General features: G+C 64.4%; 2 protein-coding genes across 3 annotated transcripts in view; both read left to right on the top strand.

The window, feature by feature from the left end:
* The first annotated feature begins 1,574 nt into the window (after nt 1-1,574).
* Nucleotides 1,575-20,243, top strand: GSE1 (Gse1 coiled-coil protein). The gene is given in 15 exon segments (XM_077754092.1): nt 1,575-1,734; nt 6,426-6,598; nt 6,810-7,010; nt 7,556-7,747; nt 7,818-8,072; nt 8,399-8,749; nt 10,730-10,889; nt 10,891-11,341; nt 12,355-12,467; nt 12,737-13,007; nt 14,547-14,660; nt 15,402-15,755; nt 17,204-17,482; nt 19,206-19,309; nt 19,981-20,243. Coding segments are annotated over 15 exon segments (3,267 nt in total). The 5' UTR covers nt 1,575-1,620; the 3' UTR covers nt 20,116-20,243.
* The window catches only part of COX4I1 (cytochrome c oxidase subunit 4I1), a 110,839-nt gene continuing 98,550 nt past the window's right edge, over nt 7,955-20,243 (top strand). Inside the window, exon 1 of one of the 2 annotated variants that reach the window (XM_077754091.1) lies at nt 7,955-7,959. The gene's annotated coding sequence lies outside the window, so the exon portion shown is untranslated. Of the gene's footprint in view, nt 7,960-8,614; nt 8,619-20,243 lie in introns of those variants that run through there. The other variant, XM_077754090.1, reaches the window with a different exon arrangement.

The raw sequence follows: 20,243 nt of genomic DNA on the forward strand, positions 1-20,243 counted from the left end.
GTTGGGACTGGGTGTCTCCCTGTGGGGCCGCCTTGTACAGTTACCCATGTTGTGCACAAGCCTAGTCCTGGATGGAAGCACCTTGCTTAGGGCAAGGCCGTCTTGATGTCACCGGTGCCGCCACGTCCAGCCGCTCTGCTTCCTGGTTCTGCTGCTGAGGCCACACCCAGCTGGTCAGGGCCTCTGGGGCAGGTCAGGGCTATAGATGGCCCCACAGTGCCGCCCGAGAGCCAGAGGCCACCCTGCCTCCCCTTGAACACGAAGGTTCCATTCAGTAGTGTGAGCAAGGCCGCTTGCTGCGGAGGCGAGGGTCCCCCGGGGACAGGCCCGTTTGGGGTGAAACCCAGCAGGACGCCTGCAAACCTGTGGGATTCTCCCTCCGCAACGGGTGGCTTCTGCTGACCCTGCCCCTCCCCCCACACAGGTGGGGCTCCTGCAAACAGAAGGGCCCATCTGAACCCTGCGATTGTCCGCGTTTGTCCTTTGAGTCCAAGAGCAAGATGGGGCGTCCCCGGGCTGCCCGAGCCCGGGTGTCCCACCCCCTGCGACCAGAGGCCAGCGTGCGCCCCTGGCCCGCCCGGTGCGGGGCCGTCACGCTGCCCCAGCCGCGGTTTTTGCTTCAGCCGCGGGCGTGTGCCTGGGGTCCACGTCGGTGGTCTGTGATGGGGCTTGGGCGGTGCGAGCCGGCGTTGTGTGGGCACCTGAGGGGGGTCTCCTTCCTCCTCAGCGTGCAGGCCGGGCGCGTGTGTGTGCAGCAAACTTCATTGAGCCTGGGTGGGGATCTCGGGGACCCCCAGACAGTACTGGAGGCCCCAGGGCCAGGATGTGCCCGAGTCACAGGGAGGTCAGGGCTGGTGCCTGCTGGGGGCGGGGACCTGGGGAGCAGGACGCACTTGAACACGGTTACCGCCCAGCTCACACTCTGCCCCCACTCGCCAGCCCTGCCCCCCCCACCTCCGGGCCCCCACTTCCGGCCCTGCCCACTCCATCCCTCCTCCAGGGGACAGCGGGTGGGTGTGATGCTGGGGTGCAGGATTCTTTCTGGGGTGATGTCAGTGACCTGGACTAGGAAGCAGTGGTGATTGCACAGCCCAGCGAATGTGCTGGAAACCACCAGCCTCCGCGCTTTCAATGGTGAATTAGGGCTCGATTTTTAAAACTTGAAAATAGGCTGCAGTGGATATTTAAGAAAGGAAAAGATAAGTGTCCCTCAGCTGCTTCTCTGTGTTCCTCCCTGACGGCCCCGCCGCCCACCCCGTCCACCCCTGTGACCTGCTCTTTGCTGGCCACCAGGGCTTTCCCTGCTGCCCCTCTACCTGCAAGCAGAGGGCTCAGGGGCCCGTTATGAGCCTGGGGGGCCCTGGCTCTGGCCTTGTGGAAGGGGGTCCGGTCTGGCAGGCGTGTTGACCAGGTCCCCCCGCCCCAGGGCTCAAAAGGCAGCCCCCAACATCGCACATCCTGCCTGCCTGACATGAGACGTGGCCCCGTGGCCCTGAGCTGCGCTGGGGCTCATGTCTGCGTCTGCGTCCGCGTCCGAGGGGGTGGCCCTGCCTGCGCACTCTGCTGCGCTCGCGGCTCCTTCGGCCCGGGNCTCCCGCCAGCACGCCCAAGCGTGTGCCCATGGGCCCCATCATCGTCCCCCCTGGGGGCCACAGTGTGCCCAGCACACCCCCCGTGGTGACCATCGCCCCAACGAAGACGGTCAATGGCGTCTGGAGGAGTGAGAACCGGCAGGTGAGCGGNGGGGGGGCCGCTGCTGGGAAGGGGGAGCGCGTCTTGGGATTGAGACCTCTCACCCCGACTCGCTCTGCTCTCGTGCGCCCGACTCCGACTCCTCCTTGGAGGGTGACAGGACACTCACCTGAGGGTCCATGTGCTTGCAGAGAACCCCAGGGCTTCAGGCCGCCATGACCAACCACCCCACCTGGGGGTCCGAGACCCCGCGGCCCCACGCGGCCCTCTCTGTGTGTCTGTCATCTCCTTTGTTTCGGTGACACCAGTCGTGTTGGATCAGGGCCCACCGGAATGACCTCCTTTTAACTGAATTACCTCTCCAAGGCCCCGTCTCCAACATGAGGATGTGGGGGGACATGGCTCAGTCCGGAGCCCCGCGGGAGCCCTGTGCCAAGGGCTTCACCTGGTGTTCGCACCCCGCGGCACTCGGCGGGCGGGAGCTGTGACCTGCCGCTCCACGCGGACCGGAAGTAGGCAAAGGCCGGCGCGGTTTCCGTGTGTCCCGCCTTCCTGTCTTGACCTTTGAAGGCCTCACACGGGGGGTACCCCTGGGTGCAGCTGTTGCCGGGTGACCTGCCAGTGCGGGAGGCCTGGGAGCCTCCTCCGTTCCCGCCCCGGCTGACCCCCCACCTGCACCTGGGTATGCCTCACGGCGAGTGGGGGGGGTGTGAGGGAACACTTCTGGCTTTTTCTGCTGAGTCCCAGAGGGATGGCAGTACTTAGAAATACTAATTAAGGGGCACCTGGGGGGCTCAGTCAGTTAAGCGTCTGACTTTGGCTCAGGTCATGATCTCACAGTTCATGGGTTTGAGCCCCGCGTGGGGCTCTGCTGACAGCTGAGCCTGGAGCTGCTTCGGGCTCTGTGTCTCCCTGTCTCTCTGCCCCTCCCCTGCCCACACTCTGTCTCCCTCCCTTTCTCTCTCTCAAAAATAAACACACAAAAAAGAAAAATACTAGCTAAACCATAAGAAAAGTGGAAGAAGGGAGCCAGGTGGGCGCCAGCCGCCCCCACCCCTGCCTCCTGGTCATCTAGTACATCCGTCTTTCCTCTGCTCTGGGGGTGGGCAGTAGCCAGCCTCTGTCCACAGAAGGGGTGACCCTTGGGCAGGCCCTGACCTGGGGTGAGGCCCCACCAGGGACCCAACCAGGATTCCCGAATTTCTAGAAGTGCTCTGGGCTGGTCCCCTGCTGGGTGTGGCCCTGGCTTGGCCCCCGTGTCCCGTGGTGCAGTCTTGGAGGGGGGGTGGAGGGGGCGTGTCAGGCAGATTCCAGCCGGAGGGGTTCGGAGCCCCCCCCGGGCTGCCCTGGTCCTGCTGTGCCGGGGAGGGTCCTCACCAGGCTCCTGCAGCCGGAGGGGCGCTCTGCCTCTGGCCGTCAGCCACCTGGCAGTCCACCTTGACCGCAGGGCTCAGAGAGTCGCCACTCCTTGCCCCTCCCCGCCTCACTCGGCCCCGCGTGGTTTCTGGGTCCTGCCCTGTCCCTGGCTGCGCACTGGCTGGTGACAGCCACCACGGGCCGCACCGTCGCCCTTGCCCCTGCTCTAGAGGGGCTTCCTTCCCACCCCCTCTGCCCAGGCTGGGGGGCCTCGCGTCTTCCCCTCCTCCAGCACCCGTGCCGCGGGCCCCCTCGGATGGGTCCTGACTGCCTCCGGAACATTTAGTAACCCCCAAGAAAGGGCCGTGATCGATCTGCTCCAGCCACTTACCACCGCGGCGCTTAATGAAACACTGATGCCACCAGGGAGGGCGGCGGGAAGGAACTAACTGCATTAGCAGATGATACATGGCTCGCCAGCTCCGCACAAAGGCTCAGTGGAGAATGTAATCCTTCTGGGGAGGGGAGCCGGGGAGAGGCGTGAGGGCGGGGGCGGGGGCGCCGCTACNTGGGCCTGTCGCCGGGTCACGGGGGCCCTGTTTCCCAGGTAGTGGGAGCCGCACAGGACGGCTGAGATGAAAAATGGTCCATTTTGAAGCTAACAGGGCATGTCGAGCCTGTCTGCCTGGAACCCTCTCTCTAATCACCAGAGAATGAAGGGTTTCCCCCCCTCCCGCCCGCCACCTCGCGTCTTTTCATCTCCGGCTGTGCCCGCAGCCTCGGCTCGGAGCGAGAGCTGCCCCCAGATGCTCCCTGACGCACATCCGTCTGCCAGGGCAGCGGTGGGAGCCCCGCGGTGGCCTGGCCCGGGTTGGGGGGCTGCTCCCTGGGCCCGGGGCCGCCCCCGCATGACCCCAGAGGGCCGCCCCCGTCCCCAGGTGCCTGTGGCAAGCCTGGCTGGGCTCCAGCCAGACGGAAGGCGCGCGGGTCCACCCGCTACGCCCCCTGCGCGCCCGCCAGCCCCTCCCCCAGGGTCTGTAGCGCCTTGTTTGTCCTCTGCCGGCGGGAAGGTGCCATCTGGCCCTGCCGCCTTCAAGCAGGGCTTTGTCCCGCTGAGGGGAGAGGGGGCGGCCGGAGCCGGGGCGCTCGGAGCCCCCTCCCTGGCTCTGCTGTTGATGCCGGGGGCGGTGCCCAAAGCACGTAGAGGTGGGGGGACAGCCGGTTTGGGGCGAGCTTCCCCAGATGTTGTCTTGGGGGAGCCGATGCCCTCACGGCCAGTCTGAGGGCACCGTCCAGGCTGCCTGGAGTCCCCCTTCACCTCCGCGCTGGGCTCGCTTCCGGGGAGGGCGCCTCCTGTTCAGCCCAGCCCAGCCCAGCCTGCGGCGGCCCCGCACCGGGTGGCGGGCATGTGGGCGGACCCAGCAAGCCCTGACCTGGGAACAGCCCCGGGGACGCCGGCGTGGGCGGGCGACATGCCGCTACATCACCGCGCTTCGTTTCTGAGTGTCCCTGTTGTGCTAGGAGCTGGCGCGGTAATTGGTACGCTTGACAGATGGGGAAACCAAGGCATAGGGCAGTCATGGGTCTCATCTGGGGTCTCCCGGAAGCAGACCGGAGCCGTCTTCAGTAAGGCCAAGGGACAGCCCAAGGTGCGGTCCCTTGTACAGGCGTCTCTGGAAAACGGGAGTGGGAGTTCTGGGCTGCTGGCTGTGACCTTAGGTGTCAGGGTGGGTGCGTGTGTCTCCCCCCCACCTTCACCTTGATACTTGCCCTGTGAACCCCCCTTTGGGGAAGGGCGAGGCGAGTTCACCAACCTGCAAGGACCCCGCGGTGAGCGGAGGGCCCTCCCGGCGCGAGGGAAGGAGCAGATGTTGCCGCTCATTAAAAATTCCAATCAGCGGCTTGTCTCCTTCAATTAATTATCGCTGATGTGTCTTCTGGAAGACCAGGGAGGGCGCGACGGCGGCCTGGCACCGGGCATGCTTGGTAGATGTGCCTGACATCCTTGCCTGGCCCGTGGCAGCTGCTGGGGTCAGAGGGCACAGCCGCGGAGATGAACGTGGGGCTCTGCTGGCACCCACCCCCCGAACGTGCCAGAGGATGTGGGCCTCGTGGTCTAGGGAGCTGGTGCATCTCCCCGGGGGATGGGGCTCAGCCTCTGGGTGCCCAGCGGTCACTCCTGGACAGGTCGCTCGGCCTGCCCGCTCATTGAGGAGACCATAGAAGGGCTGTGGTTCCCCCTTGTTTTCAGGGCACTTGGTGATTTGTGGCTCAGTGGAAACTCATGCTTTGGGGGTTGATGGGCCTGGGCTTGACCCCCATGACCGCCGCCTGCTTTCTCCCGGCCCTGGTGGGCCGTCTGCGGATCCGAGCAGTCAGACCTGATGCCTGGGGGAGGGCCTGGCCGAGAAGCTCTCGTGGCTCAGGGGAGCCGGGGTGAGAAGGGCCGTCCCAGCGATGGAGGCCGCCACGAACACGCTCTGAGCCTCGCTGCGCGACTCCCCACTGGCCGCGTAAATGGCGAGAGCAGCCAGTACCGTGGATGGCGTGCGCTCTTGGGGCTGGACTCTCCAGTGGTCAGGCGTGCGGAGCGTCCGTCCTCCGCTGGCACAGCACGCCCTGCCCTAGGTCTCGGTGGGGGCCTCCCCTTCCTCCTCCCTCCCTGCCTTGAGGAAGCCCCTCTCTGGTTTCCCTGGTTTCCCTGGTTTCCCAGGGTCAGCCTCACCCCCGGGGCCCCGGTCTCAGTGTCCAGGAGTTGCCCCCAGCCCCCACCAGCGTGTGCTAAGGTGTCCCCGGAGAGATCTGAGCGGCTGCCTACTGTGCCTGGTGCCAGGGACACCCCATGGGGCGGCAGGGGGGTTAGGCAGGCGTGTTCAGCCCGGGGACAGTGCCAGCGTCTCTGTGGGCACCAGGGGCCCGAGGTGTGTCTGGTGCATGCTGGCAGCTGGCGGCACAGCTGGTGCTCCGGCCCCGGGGGCGGCCTGCGCGTGCCTGGCGATGAGCGAGCGGGGGCCCCGGCCTCTCTGTGCTCCCTGCTGCAGAGCAGAGCTCGCTTCCTGGGGCCGCTGGGCCGTCCTGTGACTCCCCGTGTCTGGGTGTGGAGCCAGCGGGACCCGGTGGGAGGCGGTGCTGGGAGGGCACGGGCACGTGGGCAGCGGGGGGCCCTGCTCTCGTGACCCCCACAGTCAGACAGGTTCCAGTCCAGCCCTGCCCAGCGTTGGAACCTGGGTCCTCTCTTCTCACCATGCTGCCCCTGCGTGCGTGGCAGGTTTGGGTAGAGACCTTCCGGGAAGACGCGTCCCTGAGCGGGCGCCCAAACCAGAGCCTCGCGGTCTGGCCCCGCGCCCCCGCCTGACTCCTGCGCTGTCCCCCAGCAGGACGCCGCCTCTCGGGGCGGCAGCAGCGGTCGGGAGCGCCTCATCGTGGAGCCCCCACTGCCCCAGGAGAAGGCGGGGGGCCCCGCCATCCCCTCCCACCTGCTCAGCACCCCCTACCCTTTCGGCATCTCCCCCAGCTCTGTGGTGCAGGACTCCCGCTTCCCACCGCTCAAGTAAGTGCAGACTGGGGGCCGGGGGCGCGTGGGGTCTGGATTCCGGAGGCCCCCGCGGTGTGGGTTGCCACCAGACGGTGGCTGAGCCCTGGGCTCTCGGGACCCCGGGGTGCCTCCCGGCTGTGGGAGCCAAACCCATTTCCCAGCCCGGAGCGGGAGCCGAGCTCTCGCCGTCCCTCCCTCACCCGCCCGTCCCTGTCCCTGCCCGCAGCCTCCAGCGGCCCGTGCACCATGTGGTGCCCCCCAGCACCATGACCGAGGACTACCTGAGGGGCTTCCGGCCCTACCACACCACCGAGGACCTCCGCGTGTCCTCCCTGCCTCCCCTCGGCCTGGACCCTGCCGCCGCGGCCGCCGCCTACTACCACCCCAGCTACCTGGCCCCGCACCCCTTTCCCCACCCAGCCTTCAGGTGAGGCACCCCACCGAGTCATCCGGGGCCGTCCCCCCACGCGTCCTCGTGTCCTGGGACCAGGCTCTGCGCCTCAGAGTAGCCCCCGAACCTTCCAAGTTCGCTGTCAGGGGTTTGTTCCTGGTGGGGCCCCCCCCATTGCCTGTGCCGCCGGTTCCCCACCTGCTCCCTGTTTCACTGGCGGCACAGCGCGCGGCATCGCGTAGACGAGGGGCCTCTTTGCTGCGTGACGGGGAAGCCCCAGGGGCAGTGTGCCCCGCGTCTGCTCTGTGCGGGCGCTTCCCGCACCCCAGCCGCGGAGCTACGGGAAGTAGGCTGCTGCCCACGGACCTCCCGCTGCTGCTGCCCAGTGGCCCCTCGGGCGGGGGCTTCGGGGGTGACCCTGGCCATGGCCTCTGTCTGCAGGGTCTTGGTGGAGGCTGGCGGCCGGCCTGCCCTGTCCGCCGCGCTCCCCGCCCCCCCCACGTGCCCCGGGCGCCGCTGCTCATGGGGCCGGAGTTTATTTCCTCCCTGGTTCTCACCGGGGGCCCGTCTTCCCTGCACAGGATGGACGACTCCTACTGCCTCTCAGCCCTGCGGTCCCCCTTCTACCCCATCCCCACGCCCGGCTCCCTGCCCCCCCTGCACCCGTCGGCCATGCACCTCCACCTCTCCGGGGTCCGCTACCCTCCCGAGCTCTCCCACTCGTCCCTGGCGGCGCTGCACTCGGAGCGAATGTCCAGCCTCAGCGCCGAGAGGTAAGCCGCGTGCCCCCCGCGCTCGCTGCCCTTCNGGCAGCTGTCACCCCCTCCTCCCGCTCGCCTGCAGGCTACAGCTGGATGAGGAGCTGAGGCGCGAGCGCGAGCGGGAAGCTGAGCGCGAGAAGGAGCGCGAGCGCGAGAAGGAGCGCGAGCGCGAGAAGGAGCTGGAACGCGAGCGCGAGAAGGAGCGCGAGCTGGAGCGGCAGCGGGAGCAGCGGGCCCGCGAGAAGGAGCTGCTGGCGGCCAAGGCGCTGGAGCCCGCCTTCCTGCCCGTGGCCGAGCTGCACGGGCTGCGGAGACNCAGCCCCAGGCAGCGGGGGCGGGAGGGATGCTCACGGGTCCTGGGGACGCGCAGCAGCAGAAGTGCAGCGAAAGCGGGAGGAGGTGATGGATGGGTTTGGGGCTCTTTGAACCTTCGTCCTGAACGTACTTCGTTTCCGCGCGATCAGACTTGTCATCCGGGCCGGTGACCAGCTGGCCGCGGGGTGGTGGAGAATTCGGCCTGCTCGCTCCGGCACCTGGCGGGTCGGCTCCAGAGCCGCGCCCGCCACCGAGCCCCTGGGCTGGGGGTGGGTGGGGGGCGTCTTCCTGCACGGGCAGCAGGAGAGCAGGGGGGAGGCCAGGGCCGGGCCTGGGTGCCGCGCTCCTGCCCTCACGGCCTCTCTCCCCCACAGAGAAGCTGAAGGAGGCGGGTCTGCAGGCCCCGAAGCCCGTGCAGCACCCCTTGCACCCGACGCCCGCCCCCCACCACACGGTGCCCGGCCTCCTGTCCAACCACAGCATCTTCTCGCTGCCGGGCAGCAGCGCGGCCACGGCCCTGCTCATCCAGCGCACCAACGAGGAGGAGAAGTGGCTGGCGCGGCAGCGGCGGCTGCGCCAGGAGAAGGAAGACCGGCAGACCCAGGTGTCTGAGTTCCGGCAGCAAGTGCTGGAGCAGCACCTGGACATGGGCCGCCCCCCGGCGCCCGCGGACACGGAGCACAGGCCCGACAGCGCCAGGTGGGCTCCCCGGAGGGAAGGGGGTGGGGGGTCTTCACACTTGCGTTTGCTCGTAGCCAGCGGGCACTGATTGGGCGCCTGCTGTTGCCCGGTCGCCCTCTGACCCCGCGAGGAGGCGGAGACTCTGACCAGGGAGAGGGGGTGCGGGGGGGGGCTGTCCCTGAGAAATGGGGCCAACCAGAGCCAGGCCTCCCCACACAGCCTGGCTGTGTCCCNGTTTAACTTTTATTTCAATAAGAAATTAAGTTTGTTGCTATTGCAATAATTGATACCCGTTTGCCAGCCCCATTCCGGGACTCCCTGGGAGGCCGTCTCTGGGTCCCCCAGCTGGTGACACTTGCCTTGTGAGCTGAGCCCCGTTTTACACTCACAGCTGCGCCCCGAGCCCCCACGCCCCCTGCTGGCCTGGCTGTCACCTAGTGTCTCCTATCCCGTCCTCCGTCCCCCTCATCAGCCAGAGTTGGGGGAGAGGGCCTGGCCACGTCTCAGGCCCATGGGATACTAGACGCCCGTGTCCTCAGCGGTGCAGAGGCCGGGTGGGAAGGTTTGTGGAGTGTTCTCCGGCTCTCGGTGCCTGGGACGCTGTCGGGGTCAGAGGCTCTTTCAACGTTCATCCGCTTCTTCTCTCTTCCCTTGAGCTTGCAGCCCACCGGGCCCTGGGCGCTGCTGGCCTGGGCGACGGCCCAGGGCGTCCGCTGTTGAGTAGGGGCGGCTCCACTGGGCTGGGGTGGTCGGCCGCTGGGGTTCATGGTGGCGGGGCCTCCCACCGCGGCTGAGTGTCCCTGCAGCCGACAGCCGGGGCTGCCCCCCAGGGCTGCAGCGAGGGTCCCCTCTGCTTGTCTGAGGCCCCCAGAGGCCGGGTCTCTGAGTCTCCTCATACCCAGGGGTCTGGAGAACAGCCAGCGCACCTCGGCACCTCCTGATGAAATCGGGTGTTCAGAGCCCCACAGGGGTCTTCCTCTGCCCAAGGCCCCCATGAGACCCCTCGGCCTCAGGACCTAGCAGCCCCGTGCGGGCCTCCTGGCCTCCATGGTCCATAGCAGCTAGCGCCTCACTCGGCCTTACAGCGATGTGAACTTGACTTCTGAAGGGCCCTTGTGTTCCGTGTTGGAAAAGCATTCAGCACTCGGCTCTGGCACATGAAATATTTATTCCACTGACGGGTGTTACTCCTTGGCTTGTTTACTTAAGGACACACGGCTTCTTGATGCGGTTCCCTTTCGTCGGCGGATCAGGGGTGCCGTGGCGTTGGGGTTGTTTTCCAGCCTGTGTTTGGGAGTAACGTGGTGGGGGCGTGGTTAAACGTCCTCACTCCTTGGCCAGAGTCCCGGGGCCCTGCTAGGGCAGAGGCAGAGCGTCTTAGCTGATGGAAGGTCCCCTCCAGGTCCATCTGGGCCCGTGGCCGGGCTCTGTGAGCCCCCACTGGGTGTGGCAGCCGCTCTGGGCCACGTGGGGTTGCCGCCCTGCTGCTGGGCAGCCCTGGGGCTAAGCGACAGCACAGACCGCGCTGGCTGTGAAGGTCTCCCCTGAAGCTGATCTCCCCCACCCCCCTGGGCTGGGCAGACACCTGGCGCCTCTGGCGGTGGGTGCCAGTGACAGACCATGCTGGTGGCGCGGCGGCGGGACCTTGTCATCCTCTCCGTGATGGGACTCCCCGTGGAAAACAAAGACGAGGGGCTCTCCCTATGGAGTTACAGAAAGAGGTGGAACAGAATAAGCCAGGTTGCCGGTGAGAAACTGGAGAGGAAGCAGGTGTGTCTGAGAGCATCTCTGTCCTCAGCCACAGCGTCTGGCTTTGAGCCTCCGTGTCCTCTCAGAGCAGGCCCACCAGAGACCTGGCTTAGCCCTGCGGAGGAGGGGAGCCCACAGGCCACTGGCTTGGAAGGGGCTCTCGGGGGAGTTACCGTCCNGGCCTCTCGGGTGGGCAGCCTGGGGGTGGCCGCCGCCACGACTGACGGCCTGCCCCCACTCGCTCCCTAGGCCAGGACCCAACCGTCCGGAACCGGGCAGCCGAGACCCCCCGCAGCACTTTGGCGGGCCCCCGCCCCTCATCTCGCCCAAGCCCCAGCACCACTCTGTGCCCACGGGCCTCTGGAACCCCGTGTCCCTGATGGACAGCACCCTGGAGACGCGGCGGGCCCCCGAGCCACCCTCTGCACAGCCACCCCGCCCCGTTCGAGCCCAGCCGCCCGGCGGCCGTCCCGCTGGTGAAGGTGGAGCGGGTCTACTGCGCGGAGAAGGCGGAGGAGGGGCCCCGGAAGCGAGAGGCCGCCCCCCTGGACAAGTACCCGCCGCCCCCGCGGGACGCAGGCAGCCTGGAGCAGCAGGCCTACCCTCACGGGCCTGGGCCCTTCCTGGCCGAGCTCGAGAAGTCCACGCAGACCCTCCTGGGCCAGCAGCGGGCCGCCCTCACCCAGCCGGCGCCCTTCGGGGAGCTCGCCGGGCCCCTGAAGCCGGGCTCGCCCTACCGGCCCGCGGCCCCCCGCGGCCCCGACCCCGCCTACATCTACGACGAGTTCCTGCAGCAGCGCCGGAAGCTGGTCAGCAAGCTGGACCTGGAGGAGCGCAGGCGGCGAGAAGCCCAGGAGAAAGGTGTGGTGTCCCCGGGGGCCCTGGCTCCCGGCAGCGCGGGCCGTCGAGCCGGCCACCCCTCACCCCCGTTCCCGCCCCCTCCGCCCGGGACAGTGACCAGGGGCCCTGCGGGCGCCGCCACAGCGCAGACTGTCCCCAAAATGCCAAATGAAAGATGGTTCCACAGACGCGCGTGGTTAATCAGTGATGAACAGAGGCTAATAAGGCAGTTTTAAATATTGATAGTGCAGCATAACGGGAGGGAGGAGGCTGTTGGGAGAGCAGACCTGGGCCCGGGGGGTGGGGGGACAGGAGTCTGGCCCCCTCCTCTTCGTGCTCCTGCAGGGGTGGGGGCGCAGCCAGCAGGCCCAGGGAGAGAGCAGCTGTCCCCCCACCTGCACACCCCGTTGGACCGGGAGGGGTCAGGGGCTGCTCTGGACCAGTTGCTTTTCTCCTGCCAGAACCTGGTGCTGTTGAACTCAGCCTCTTAGCCAGAAGCTGGGGCCAAGGCCAAGTCTTCCTGGCTTGCTGATCTAGGCTAAGCTTAGGGCCCAAGGAGTATTTTTCTCCACCACCTGCCTTGTGCGGGAGGAGGAGGGGGCACCCTGGCGCCGCGGGGTGCAGGGGTACTGCTCTCTGCATGTGCGGGCTCCGAGCCTTAGGCGGAGACTTGAATGAGCCTGTTCCCTCCTGGGTAGTGGACCCAGATGGCAGGAGGGACTGGGTGGGCACAAGTGGCCTTGGGTTGCCAAGGACACAGCCCCAGGCCTGCAGAGGGGTTCACTCAGGCCACTTCAGCCTGGTCACTTGGGATCCAAGCGCGCCTGCCTCCGGCATCTCCCACTGCCCAGCCCCGAAGTCCTGAGGCCCTAGGACCAGGGTTAATGCACGTTTACACTTGGGGTGCAAGGAGTCTGGGGTTTGGGGTGCACAGAGGGGCCGGCAGGGCTCCGTCCGATGGGTGCGTCTGTGCGCCCATTCCCCTGAGGCCCGGGGCTCCTGGCACAGCTGAATAAATCCGCTCTCGCCGCCAGGATACTACTACGACCTGGACGACTCGTATGACGAGAGCGATGAAGAGGAGGTCAGGGCCCACCTCCGCTGCGTGGCCGAGCAGCCGCCGCTCAAGCTGGACACGTCCTCCGAGGTATGTGGGACCCCCTCCCCGCCAGGCCAGGGGCCGGGCTGCCGGCGACCCCCGTCGGTGCCTGCTCCTTGGCCGTGCTCCCACCGTCCCGGTCAGCCTGCACCCTGTTCCCGCCGGCAGCGGGTGTCCGGACGAGCCATTGGAGCCGTCCTCTGTGCGCCGAGTTGGCCTGCGCGTGGGCTTCAAGGGCCCCAGGAGGGGCCCCTGGGACGGTGGAAGCAGGCCACGGCCGGGGCTTTCAAACTTCTTTGTTTTCTTTCCCAATCTAGAAGCTAGAGTTTTTGCAACTTTTTGGCTTGACCACCCAACAGCAGAAGGAGGAGCTGCTGACCCAGAAGCGGAGGAAGCGGCGGCGGATGCTGAGGGAGAGGAGCCCGTCGCCCCCGACGGTTCAGAGCAAGCGGCAGACGCCCTCGCCGAGACTGGCACTGTCCACGCGCTACAGCCCCGACGACATGAACAACAGCCCCAACTTCGAGGAGAAGAAGAAGTTCCTGACCATCTTCAACCTGACTCACGTCAGTGCCGAGAAGAGGAAAGGTACGACCTGGCGCAGGCCTCGTGGGGGTGGGGCTCGCTGGCGGCCCAACATTGCAGAGAAACAGGGGCTCTGGGGTCCTGGGGGGGTGCCCCACACCTGTGCTCCTGGTGGAATCTGAAAACCCCGGGGTCCTGGGGCTCTCTCAGCTCCCTCTGCCACCGAGGAGGCAGCTGCTCCGCTCTCACACGCCTGCCCCGGTGTCTGTTCGGCATGCGGCTTCTCCATCCCAGACACAGATGGCCCCGATCAAAGCACATTTGCTTATGTCACGTCCTGGGTGGAACTGAAGGCTTCGGGTGGGGGGAGAGGGGCAGACTGAACGTACAAGTCCACTGTGAGCTTGACTTAGAGTCAAGCCACTCTTGTCACTTGTCAGACCTCCTAGCACCTGGGACGGCAGGTGGGGCGACCCCCCACCCCCGGGCACAGGTGGAGGTGCGCCTTCCTGCACAGTGGGCTCTTCCTCTTGGTGGGTGACCATGTGGGGGGCGGTCTTTGCATTCCAACCATAGAGGGCTCGGGGTGGTCTGTGGCCACCCGGCGGAACCAGCACACGCTGCTTTCAGACAGTCTGCCCGGAAGATGCTTCCAGATCCTTCCAACCACCCATCTGTGACTCTTTGGGCCGGCCTCTGTAGTGCAGCAGGGGTGTGGGGTCTGAACGCTTTCCAGCAGCCCCTTCCCCAGTCTGCCCCACACGCTCGCTTACTGAGCGCCAGGATGTGGGTTCAGCTGAGAACCTGGCCTGTCTGGAGAGCGCGTGTGCTGACTTCCAAGCCCTCCTCGCTGACACCGGGCAGTCACTTCTGTCTGGAAAGAAGTCGGAAGGAGAGCGGACGGGCTTACCGCTCACGTAGTCGGCGTCCACGTCGCTGCTGGCATGCCATGGTTTCCTTTGCGTTCTTAACCAGTAAACCGGGGTCCTTGTTTCCCTGAAAGAGGCGGCGGCGGCCGTGGTGGGCGCCAGGACAGTCCCCGGGGTCCCGGGAATGGCCACGGTTCTGTTTGTAAAAAGCGTCTTTTTGCCTGACCTCATTCCTAAAGGAAGCCACCGGTGGTGCAGCCACCTCACTTGGTTGGTGACAGACGCCCCTGCGCCGGGAACTCGCAGCAACCGGCGTCCCAGGCCCTGGCACCGTCCTGGGACTCGCATCCACGCGCCCAGAGCAGGCGGGGTGGAGGACGCGCCCCGGAGACCGTGCTTCTGGAGGGGCTGGGTGGCTCCTGGGGCTTTCTTTTCGTCTTTTAAATGAGAATACGTCCTCGGAGGTCCCCTCCGATCACAGGAGCCCGTTGTTTTCCAGCCGCACACACCGCGATCTTTGGACTACATCTCTGATGCTCTGTCTAGAGGCTGAGCGGAATCCGGGCTCACCCTAAACTGAAGGTTTCTTTCCTTGAGCACAGCCCATCCCTCGGCGCCTGCTTTGTTCCTGGTTTGGAGGACGTGCGCGTGCCGGCGCGGCCTGGGCTGGAGGCCCGCCCCCCCTCGGGAGTGCGCCCACTGCGTTGTTAACCTCGGGCTGCTTTTCCCATAGACAAAGAGAAACTTGTTGAGATGCTCCGTGCCATGAAGCAGAAGGCACTGTCCGCGGCAGTGGCAGACCCACTCAGGAACTCTCCGAGGGACAGTCCTGTCATCGCCCTGAGCGGTAAGGCCCAGGGCAGGAAGGACAGCCCCTCCCGCCCCCGCCTGGGACTGTCCCACGGGCTGCCCGAGGTCAGAGGCGGCCGCACAGGGTCGTCTTCATCGCCAGTCTTTCCCTCCTGGAAGCAGCATTTCTCTCCGTCTCTCCCTCTCTCTCTCTTTCTCTCGCACAAGCTTCCTGCACTGTTGAATAGGCTGTTCTCTGGATGGAGCAGGAGAGCAGGAGTCGGGGCTGGGAGCCCGGGGGGGGGGCGGGTCTGGGCTCCTGCAGGGCNACGTCTCTGTCGCGCTTGTTCTGCCCCGCAGGCCTCTCCGACACCTGCTTTCACACCTCTGTCTCTCTCCCCCGCTCTCGTGGCTTTGGTTGAACCTCGCTGCGCTGCCGAGTGGAGCAGGAAACCTTTACGCTCCGGCCCTGCTCTCAAATCCTGACATGGTCTTTCTTGTCGGCTTGGGCCTCGTCACTTCTACCTGTTGGGTGACCTGAAGCGACTTGCTTCTTCCCTCAGATTCTCTTTCTTCTCAGATGCCTTCCTGGGGCGCCTCTCAAGGATGGACCTGCCACCGAACACAGCCCCACCTTCTGACCACACGAGCTCACTGATATTTAATCACACGCCCCCCCACCCCCACCCCGAGTCTCTGTCCTTTGTGCTAGGGCTTTATTAAATGTAAGCTCTAGAGGTCAGGGTTGGCCTGTCTGCTTGGCGCACTTAACGTGTCCCTCGCTTTCTGTCTCTAAAAGAACCAGCCACGCAGCCAGCCTCTCTGGATCCAGACAAGCCTGCGGGTGTCCCTGCTACCCTGGCTGACGTGCCGAAGGCCACGGAGCCCGGGAGGCTGGAGCAGCTCCGGCCCCAGGAGCCAGCCCCTGCCGGCGGCGAGAAGGCCAGGCTGAGCGAGGCCCCCGGGGGCAAGAAGAGCGTGAGCATGCTCCATTACATCCGGGGCCCCGCGCCCAAGGACGTCCCCGTGCCGCTGTCCCACAGCATCAATGGGAAGAGCAAGCCGTGGGAACCCTTCATGGCCGAGGAGTTCGCACATCAGTTCCATGAGTCTGTGCTGCAGTCCACGCAGAAGGCGCTACAGAAGCATAAAGGTAAGAAGGCTGCCGGGCCCACGTCCCTGTGGAGGCCGGTGGACACTCGCCCCTTGAACTTGAGTGTGCACGGGGCACCTGAGGGGTTGCTGAGAATTCACTGCCGGCGGGAGCCCAGGTGGTGCCGGGTGGCCCGGCCTGCTGACCACACTCTGGGAAGAGTTAGCGAGTGAGGCCCTCAGAGCTAGAAGCACTTCCTGTCGCTGAGGCCGGGGAGGGGACTTCCCAGCATTCCCACAGATGCGCCTGGAAATCTCCGCATCCTTCGGGCACTACACCTGGCAGGTGTTTGCTCCAGGGACCCCACAGAGCACTAACACAGGAGCCCCCACGTCCCCTCCCCGCAGACGTTGTGGCCCGAGTCCCCGAAGGTGGGAGAACGGGGGTCCCTAGGCTCGTTCTCACCGAATCAGAGGTTGAAAGCGATTAGGGAGGAGTCCCCGGTGATTCAGTCACGACGGAGTAGAAGAGCAGTTTCTGTGTGCCCCCAGAGCCGGGAAAAACTAATTGGGTTATTAGGCCAGAGCCTGTCCCTGTCACTCTGGAAGCTGGACAGCTGCTGCGTCAGCATCCGTCAGGTGAGTTCCCGCTGTCGTCAGAGATGAAACAGTAACCAAAGGGCAAAGGATGGTGGTTTTCATTGCGACGATTGGGAGCGCTTTCCGGGACGTTTGTCATGAGCTTGCTTGGAAGAATTCTCCTTTTCGAGGAAGTGTAAATGCCCCGTCCCCGTCCACCGTCCCAGACGCTCTTCTGCGGCCGCGGGACACACTTTTTCTGCCTTGTTTTACATCGGCCCTTTTCTTGACGTTATACTCAACCACTTACTCAGTTTTTTCTTTAAAGTTTATTTATTTTAAGAAAAAGAGAAGGCACAAGCAGGGGAGGGGCAGAGAGACTCCTAAGCAGTGCAGAGCCCCGTGTGCGTCTCGACCTCCCAAACGGGGAGCTCAGGACCTGAGCCAAAATCAAGTCACTTAGCTGACTGAGCCACCCAGGAGCCCCATTTCCTCAGGATTTTAAAGCCACCCGATTTGTGCCAGTTTGAGCCCTACAAGTCCATTGAGCGTGTCTGAAACAGCAGCAGAGGCTGCCGTCTACACCAGAGGCAGTGTGTATGCATTAGGACATGCCCCCCGCTCCGGGACCGTGCTTTGAGGCAGGGCACACCTTGTATAAACAGGTCCCCAGAGCAGCTAACACCGGATGTGCTTGAGGGGATCACAGGACCCCTGCTTCCCGAGAGAGCCGGCTGGAGACCCGGGTCAGGCCCCGTTTCTGAGCACAGGACACTGACGCCTGGGGATGGGCATGGCCAAGATGGCGCACCCGTCGGGACTGCCGCGGGCTTTGCGGCTCTGCGACCTTGCCTTTGGGCACCACCGTGGATCTCTGACGAGCACCCGTGCCCCCTGCAGGCCTGTGACCTGCCCGTGCTCTCCCCGCAGGGAACGTGGCCGCGCTGGCGGCGGAGCAGAACCACACAGTGGACACGGCCATCCACTACCACATTCCCGAGCTGCAGTCATCCGGCCGGCTGGCCGCGCCCCCGCACAACGGGCAGCAGGAGGCCCCCGCCGCGAGGAAGGGCCCCCTCCCGCAGGAGACAGACCAGGACTCGGAGGGGGACGACGACGACGACAGGGAGCACGACGATGACGAGCCCCCCAGGCGCAAGTGGCAAGGGATTGAGGCAATTTTTGAAGCTTATCAGGAACACCTAGAAGGTATGATCGGGGAGGCGCAAGGACACTGACTAGACGGACCTGTCCCCGTGGAACCTCACTGCCAGCCCTGGGGACGGCTTCTGCGCCGTGGCCCTGGCCCTCGGGGGTTGTCCGCAGCCACTCAGCACTGTCGTCAGGCAGGTGCCCCAGCTTCTAGCCCCGGGGCCCCTGTCCCCACCCAGCGTGACCGCCCACACCTGGGCCGTGCTCTTGGCCACCAGACTTGGAAATACCCCGTCGGTCCTGACTGTGGCCACACATGGGTTCTGAAAAGCAGAAGGTGTGTTAACTTAGCTGAGCCCCCAATAGCCAGGCCCGCCTCCCCCTTGAGTGCCTCAAGGCTGCCGGGTGGCTCGTCGCCCTCGTGGGGCAGTGGGTGGGGGTCACGAGGCTTGGGCACTGTCCTTTGCCTCTGGCACACCGCCTTCCTCTGCTCCTCGGTTTCAAGAGGCCTCCGTGACCTCCAAGGCCGCAGTGCCGTGATCCTGGGGCAGTGCCAGCCGCGGCTGGCAGAGTCCGGGACCCAGAACCAACATGGAGCGTTTTTTAGTCTGATGGAGCAAAGTGTGTCGTCTTCCCTGGGTTGGCGCCTTGTCTGGGAATCGTTCCCTGCCCCAAGGATGTGCGCATTCTCTCTCCGTTTTCTTAAACTCAAGGTTTGCTTTTCTTCTGCCTAGAATTCATTTCTCTAACTTCACCTTTCTCACCTGCACGGCCCACCTTCTTGGTGGGTGGCGGCCTCCTCCCGGCCGCTTCCGGAGGCGCCCCCTTCTGGGACAGCCCCACTGTTCTGGGCCCTTGGGGTTCCCCCGTGGGTTTCAGGATGGCCTTGTTTGTGCCACCCAGAAAATTCCTATTCGAATTTCCGGTTGCATTGAATTCACAGATTTGAGAGCAATTGATCTTTTTGATGGTAATGCTGTTCCATCTGTGAATATGGCATTAGGTTGCATTAAGTAACATTTACTAGTTGTCGCCACGAGCAGTTCTTAGTTTTAGGTGCCAGTGTGTTCTGGGTGTTTCCGTCCTCGTCTTCCCTTAGGCAGTGCTAGCTGAGGAGACCCGGGACTAATGTGCTTCTCCCCTTGAACTCTGGGCTGTTGAATGGGGAACGGCACTGACGGAGCTGCTTCTCTGGTTTATGAGACTTGGATGAAATAAAGGTGACCGCACGGGACTGTGTTTCCTGGGCGAGGACAGCCTTCTTTTTGTCCAGCTTTCATGGTTCCTGATGTCAGCATGCTCCGCGCTGCATTGGTTCACGCTTTTCACGTCTTTGTTCTCAAGTAGCAGCATGCAGGACCCTCGCTCTGTTGCGCTGTCCCTTCTGGGGACCGTCCACACGCTCTCCCGGGTCTCCATTCTCGAAACGCTTCATAGAAAGGGATTTATCCTTGATCCTTGAAAGTTTGAAGTCACCCCTGTGAAAAGCAGGCCCAGTATCTTCTGGAAAGGCAGAGATTTTCCTAATTAAAATTATGTTTTCAATTTCGAAGTTTACTCTGGCTTTGGAGCAGCTTAGTAAAAGCTTTCAGGCCGCAGCCTCGTTTTATCCAGCCTCCGTCCTTCTGAGAAATGCGTTTACCCTTGACGAGTTCCTATCAGCCTTTTGACACCCGGTCCTTGTGGCAGCGGGCTGGGTGCCCCTGTGCCGTTCAGAGCAGAGCGCTGGCCCGGAGAGGCATCTGCCCGCCAAGCAGCTCAACAGGGCTTGTCTTTTCAGAGCAAAATCTGGAACGGCAGGTGTTGCAGACGCAGTGCAGGCGGCTGGAGGCCCAGCACTACAGCCTCAGCCTCACGGCCGAGCAGCTCTCCCACAGCATGGCGGTGAGTGCCGGGTGCCCCCCGGGGAAGAGGAATAAAAATCGGCTGCGTGCCTGGGAGGGGTTCCTAAAACACACTGGGCTTCATTCAAGTTCACGTCCATCACCCACACAGACGAGTTTTGAGGGGTGGTGCTGCTCCTGTGAGGCTAGAGCGTGTCGTCTTGGGGGTCAGGGAACTCAGGAGTCCGTTGGAGCCCCCAAGATTTAGCTAAGGCGGGGGCACTGTTTTACAGACTCTGGGTTCTGGGAGGCAGGAGAGGCTACTCCCGTCTCCCGTCAGGGGAGTTATTACCTGCATCTGTCTCCCCCTACGGTGTTTTGCTGGGGAGGGTGGGAGAGGATTTTACCGGAGGAGCAAAGCTCCCCCTCCGCAGCCCCCTCCTCCTGCAGCCTGGGCCCGCTGCCCCTGAGCGGCGGAGGGTGTATAGTACCAGGGCTAATTTTAAAAATCTCCGGGTCGGGTGCTGAGCCAGCAACCCATCCTGGGTTTAGGAGACCGAAGAGGCCCTGTGGGAACCCAAGGTGTTGAGCACAGTTTGAACCGGTTCTTCCAGAGCCCCCGGTCCTAATCCCGGAGCTGGGAAGGGGAGGTTTCCAGACTGGAGGGGTTTGCCTTGCCCCACGCGTTTTCTTACCGTGAGGTGAACGTGTTACCCGACGCTCTCTCTCCAGGAGCTGAGGAGCCAGAAGCAGAAGATTGTTTCAGAGAGGGAGCGACTCCAGGCAGAACTGGATCACTTAAGGAAGTGCCTTGTGTTGCCTGCAATGCACTGGCCTAGAGGTTACTTTAAGGGCTACCCTAGGTGACGGTTTCCCTTGCGCTAGGCCGAACCTATAGTATAGAAATATTATCTATTTTATTACCTTGAATATTTAATATTTTTCACTGGGAGGTTTGAAGCTTAAAACTTAAAAAAAAAAAAAAAAAAAAAAAA

This window comes from Crocuta crocuta, unplaced genomic scaffold (genome assembly GCF_008692635.1).
Source record: "Crocuta crocuta isolate KB4526 unplaced genomic scaffold, BGI_CrCroc_1.0 scaffold61, whole genome shotgun sequence".
NCBI classification, from domain to species: Eukaryota; Metazoa; Chordata; class Mammalia; order Carnivora; family Hyaenidae; genus Crocuta; species Crocuta crocuta.